General features: G+C 33.5%; 1 protein-coding gene across 1 annotated transcript in view; it reads right to left on the bottom strand.

Annotated features, from left to right (window-relative positions):
- Nucleotides 1-258: 258 nt before the first annotated feature.
- Nucleotides 259-6,023, bottom strand: part of LOC131956744 (uncharacterized) — a 63,368-nt gene continuing 57,603 nt past the window's right edge. The window contains exons 23-24 of the mRNA XM_059321322.1: nucleotides 5,594-5,774; nucleotides 259-5,338 (exon numbers count right to left, since the gene is read on the bottom strand). Of these exons, the coding sequence (XP_059177305.1) occupies nucleotides 1,402-5,338; nucleotides 5,594-5,774 (4,118 nt within the window). The 3' untranslated portion in view covers nucleotides 259-1,401. The remainder of the gene's footprint in view (nucleotides 5,339-5,593; nucleotides 5,775-6,023) is intronic.

Raw genomic sequence — 6,023 nt, 5'->3', positions numbered from 1 at the left:
ACCATTGGATGAAGTAAGAAATAATACAAAGTAGTGAAAATACATGACAGTAATTGTTTTTATTGCTAAATGAAAGACATCTACACACTTCTTAAAATGTTGGAAAATGGCATGAACATGTTCAAAAGTAAAGTCCATAGGAACTAACATCAGGCCTCTTTATATCACAAGAAAAGCAGTTTACTTTTTAAGTGGCATCTGCTTTATTTATTGTCATTGGCCTTTCTTAGAGTTTATAGTCTTGGTAATATTTGTTAGGTTAGTTTATTTGTGCATATTTATTTCTTGTTAGCAAATAGAATTTCAAACATGTGTATATTATGTTAAATAGAATTTTTTTCTATCAGTACAAAAAATAATTTTATTTTAGTTCATAATATTATGTTCAACAATTATAATCATGAAATATTTTAAAATTTGTAAACAAATAAATAGTTTAAATAATAAAATGCTGTGAAGGGTTTCATGATTATTGTAAATGCAAGTTTAAATGTTTTTAATGATTGTGTAATGGGTTTAAAAATATTTGAAATATTTTTTATCTATTCACAACTGAGGACTTAAAAATGTCATAGATCTAGTTTATATATTAATGAACAAGAGAAATTAGAGGTATAAGCAGCCAAAAGCTCTCACAGCACACAATGTTTATATTACAAATGTCTAGTTAACATTGAATGTAAAAGTTGGTCGCAGATTTAATTCATAGGATCGTGACCCACAGGCACAACATGGTAAAAGGATTTTAAGGTGCGACCGCTTTAATTTTCTAATAAAAATTTACATCTTTCTTAATTTTAAAAATAATTTCCCCTTTCCTTGCACGAAAATGAGAAGAAAAAAAATTGAAACAGACACATTATTAATTTTCTACATTTGTAACTTGGGAAATCAAATATATACAAATAATAGGTTAAAACATCATCATATTTGTAAAAAAAATTCTGACTATAAGCTTCTAAGCAAACAATTTCCACTCTTTTTCAAAAGCACACATGTGAAGTGAACAAATAAATAAACACTTTTCTAAATTTAAAATAACACTCAGCACATCATTTAAAACTTAATTCCCAAGTTATTATTTTACAAGTTGCAAGTGATTTTTTTTAAAGCTTCTAATGATAATTTTTCAACATAAAAACTGGAAATTGTTTTTTAAACACTATGATTACAAAAACTGACAACAAGCTCTGCATAATATGAGTAAAACAATCTACATTATCTAATATAAATATTTGTTTATAATCTTAAAATAATTATTCATGCATTGTTGCATTAAAATATTGATATCAACCTTTGGTATTATATGCTGTTTCTTAGAATTTCTTTTGGATAGTTTCTTTTCTTTGTTTTGTTTTATAAAAATAAATAATCTTTAAAGGGGTAAGTAGTTTTCATTAATCAGAAAGGATGAGGGTTTGAAACTACGACTATATTTTTTCTTGGTCTACGTCTTAATGGTTGTCCGGTGATCTTTCTCAAGCTTGGTGGTGCAGGTGACCTTGACCTAGAACGTGCTCTTTGTGATCCTGAAGCAAGCAGCAGTCCATGTGCACTAGATTGCTGCTGGTTTTCTTCAGCTTTCACACTTGAATGAACATCTGTTTGCTCATCTTCATCCACATCATCAACTGTAATCTGAACTGAAGGAACAGCAGGTAAAGAACTGCTTTTTGATTCTTGGTTTTTATCATACTGCATTGGTAAGTCAAAAACTGGTATTGTGGTAAATTCTGAGCCTATTTCTCTTTGTTTTGTCTTTTCTGAGGGTTGGCTTTCAGCAGCATTTCTTTTCTTTTTTCTATGTTGCCTTCTAGATTGAACATCACTTTCACTGTCAGCATCCTCTTCTTGATACAATTGCTTAGGATCCACCAACATTTCAAAATCTGCCCCTTGGCTGTCTTGTTCAGAGTCTGTGCTACCAGAAAACTGATGCTTCATGAGTTTCTTTGTCTTCTTCTTCTTTCTTTCAATATTCTCAACCTTGGCATAAGCATCATTCAAAGCTTTCTCCAGCACAGATATATCATCCCCTTCTGATTTGATGTCTTGTGCATCAGAAGTGGCGCCATAGTCTGCACTGTCACTTGCTTCCATTGCTAACTTTCTTCTCCTTCTTTGGAGCCGTCTTCTTTTTGATTTTGATATTTTTGGCTTCTGATTGTTAGTATCATCAGCAGTGTTTAATGAAGCAGCAGCTTCTAGACATTCAACAGACTGTGCCTCTGTTTGTGGATCTTCTTCATCCTCTGAATGTTCTTCACTTGCTTGTTGTTGCTCACTATCCTCATGTACATGTATCTCAATTTTATTGTCTCCATCCTCTGAATGTTCTTCACCTGATTGTTGTTGCTCACCCTTCTCTTGTGCAAGCAGCTCAGATTCCTCATGAATAAAACTCTCAGTTACTAGACCATCCATCTCTTTTGTTTTCTCAACTTCTAAAGCTGCTGCAAGTTTCTCTGATTCATTTGAAAATTCTTGGAGTATTTCTTCAATAAAAAGGTCATCTTCTGGGTCAAACTTATTTTCCCATTTGCTGGGGTCATCACTGTAAGTTCTAGACAATTGAGCAGACATTGACCTTTCATATAGAGAGGGGATTCTTTTCTTGGATGTTATTTCATGTGGATCTTCTCCAGGCTCTTTAGTATTTTCTTGAAAATTGTCAGCTTTCAAATATAATGATTGGTCATCAAATGTGTCATTGTCTTCTGAGTAAAGTGAGTCAGGTTGTTTTAAATCTTCCTGCACATCTTCACTAGTTATAGATTCGTATGGCATTTCTTCCACTGAAGTGAGAACAGATTCATTTTTAGAGCCGCTTGATTGATATTTAGCAAATGCTTCATAACACATGCTTTCATCAATGGGGCTGATTGGTGATTCTTTGGGATTTGTCAAATCTTCCATTGCGACTTCTACCTCTGCCATTAAAACAATTTCCTTAGATATTGCTGAAGCCACTTCATTCCTCAGCTGCTCATGATACTGAGGAGTTTCAAATTCAGAGTCCAAACATTCATCATCATCAAAATGTTCATTTTCTTCATCATCTGTAAAAGTATTATCTCCTTCATTTTCCTCTTCATTATCATCTTCAATCTTTGTAGTTGGATGTGTTTCTGATGAGATGCTCTCAGACACACTAGGGGACTTTTGTAAACCAGAGTTGGCATTTTCTGCTTCATGAGTTCTTGTATCAGATGTTTCTTCAAAGTTATCATAATCTGATTCCACAAAAGCCTTAAAATCTGTCATATCTGGAGATGTTAGTTCTGAATCAGTTGTGGTTGCTGAGGTAACTTCATACTCTTGTGGACCTAAGGGAGATTCCAAATCTTTTATCCTATCAGTGTCTGGACACTCCCAGTCAGTACCATCAACATTATTTTCAGATACAGTGTAATCAGATTCTTGCATTTGATCTGTAAGGTTCAAAGACAGATTACTTGGTTTTGAAAAAGTTTTTTCTGATACTTCCATTTCAATGGAATTTTCTCTACATTGTTCTGATGATGGTGTTTTGATGTTAGAGACATCATTAGTGTCAACAAAATCTGATTGACCAGGTTTTTCATCAGTATCTTGTAATGTGAGTTCTTGTGTGTCTTCAGATGATTCAGTCAGAACAGCATGGGTTTCATCTAGTGATGGTTCATTCACATGTGTGACTTGTTCTAAGTGATCTTGTTCACTTATTAAAGATGTTTCTGTTAAGTCAACCTTTATCTCCTGGTTTAGTCCCACTGGGATAGTTGTGTCACAAGTAGTTGTTTCACTCACTTGATTGGTATCATATTCTATGTTTGAGGAGATAGAATGTTCTGGCAATTGCTCCCCAACAGTGGCTGCTTCTGTACCCTCAGTATCATCTAAACTGAGCTGGCGCTGATGATGAGCTCTGCATTCCTGCTCTTGAATAGCCAATACTTCATTGACTATATTCTCAGCTACTTCATCAGCAAGCCTTTCATCAAAACTTTTTTGTAAGAGCAGGGAAGATGACAGATCACTTTGAATTTGCTCACTTTCAAAGTCCAAGTCTTCTGTATTCTCCTCATTGTGGACTGTGTCCTTTTCCATTATGACATCAATGTCATCTAGGTTTACAAAGTCTTCCTCACTGTTGTCAGATGTTTCCTCTTTAATGTTATTTGAACCATCTGCAGCTTGTTCTAGAGGAGCCTTTGTTAGAAGTCTGTTTCCATGTCTATCAACATAATACAGAGTTTGTAGTCTGAACAACACTGACTGCTCTGAATCACTGCTGTTTATTTCATTTGATTCTGTCACTTCTTCGCCATAAGCATGAGATAGTTCATGGACAGAGGTTTCATAGTTGCAAGCATCTTCTGTAGATAGTAATGCATCAGCAGTTTGTATAATTTCAAAATCATCATCAGAGCTGTCTTCAGAATTTTTAGATGAATCTGTATTAGGCTGTACTAACGGAATTTCATCAATCTCTGTTAATTTATCTTCTTTATTTTCTTGAACTTTCTCTTGTCTTTCACATACTTTATCTTTTGATATTGTCTCATCAGTGTCTGTTTTTGACAGATTCTGAGAGTTTATGGGAGCTGGGCTTACTTCTCTTTCACTTGTTAGAAAATGTTCTTTTCTATCTATCTCATCTGCCTGATCCTGTTCAGTTTCTTGTATATACTCAGAGGATGCATTCTTTTGTTTCACGTCTAATTCATTTGTTATAAATTGTTCTTTTCTGTCTATTTCATCAGCATCCTGATTTGAATTAATTTTCTCATAGACATGTATGTCATCAGGGACATTATCAGGATCTGCTGTGTCCTGTCTGTCTTGCTCTTCTTGAATAAATAATTCATTTTCAGATGCTGAATTATCCTCACTGTCCATTATTTCTACAAAAGATCTGTTCAAAGGTGTATTGCTTGGTACAGATGGAAGGATTAAAGTCTCTTCATCTAAGTGTGAACTGGGGCTATGTTCAAAAACACTAGTTGATGTGGGTGTTTCTACAATGTCTTCTATATCAGAGCAAGATTTATTATCTACAAAATTGACATTACTGTCAGCGGTGCCCAAACTAGCATCTTCACTGAGCTGCATGTGTGGTTCAGGTTCACTTGGAGCACTTGTTACAGCACCTAAGAGCGACATGATGTCATCAAGAATGTCATAAATTTCCTTTTCCAGCTGATCTCTGCTTTGAGCTGAGCTGCTGTTCTCTGCAGTGCTGGATGCTCTGGATGGGTCTGGCTTCCTGGGACTGCTTTCTCGACTTTCATGAAGAGATGAGGACTCTGACAAAGACCCAGAAATTCTTGGTCTACCAGATGTTAAATTGGAAATCCTGAAAAAAGCACAAAATTATTACAATTATGTGTGATTATTTATTTTTCGTAAATTAAAAGATTTTGTAACTTGATAAAATAGTAAGTTTCTGTCTGAATGATACATTTTTCGATCTTACCTACCAGTAAATGACGTTTTATTAAGGGTATAACTACATTATACTATTTTAAATAAAAATAAATATCAAATACAAAATTTTAATTACAATGTAAGAAAATACCTGTTAAACAAAAAAAAAAAATTAATAACTTACTCATGCATAACATCTGAAGTAGATAGTGTCCCTTGTTGCAGTTCAAAAGCCATCTTTTCAACCAGGTTGTCTATAGCACCTATCACATCCATTTGACAGAGATCTATGTCTGAACTCATTCTTCTAGAGAAAGTTGTCATCATAGAGTGAACCTCAGCTAACTGAGATGTGTAGTCTTCACCTGAGAATAATTACAATGTTATTTGTTATTTTAAAAATTTAAGTCAAGTTCAAATAAAAATTTAAAATAATTGTTAATTTATAACATTGTTTATAAAATAATACTAAAATCAAACAACATTATGAACTACACAGAATTGTTTTTACAAATTATTCACACATAACTACAACTCATTTTGTTTGTAAAATATTAAATGAATTCAGCTTTTGGGTTAAATAGTAATAGTGATTATACAAATTTATGCAGAAA

The sequence above is a fragment of the Physella acuta genome, unplaced genomic scaffold, assembly GCF_028476545.2.
Source record: "Physella acuta isolate Inbredline_101_S28 unplaced genomic scaffold, ASM2847654v3 ptg001173l, whole genome shotgun sequence".
NCBI classification, from domain to species: Eukaryota; Metazoa; Mollusca; class Gastropoda; family Physidae; genus Physella; species Physella acuta.
The sequence above is the reverse complement of the archived record's forward strand: the minus strand, read 5'-3'. Positions and strand labels throughout refer to the sequence as shown.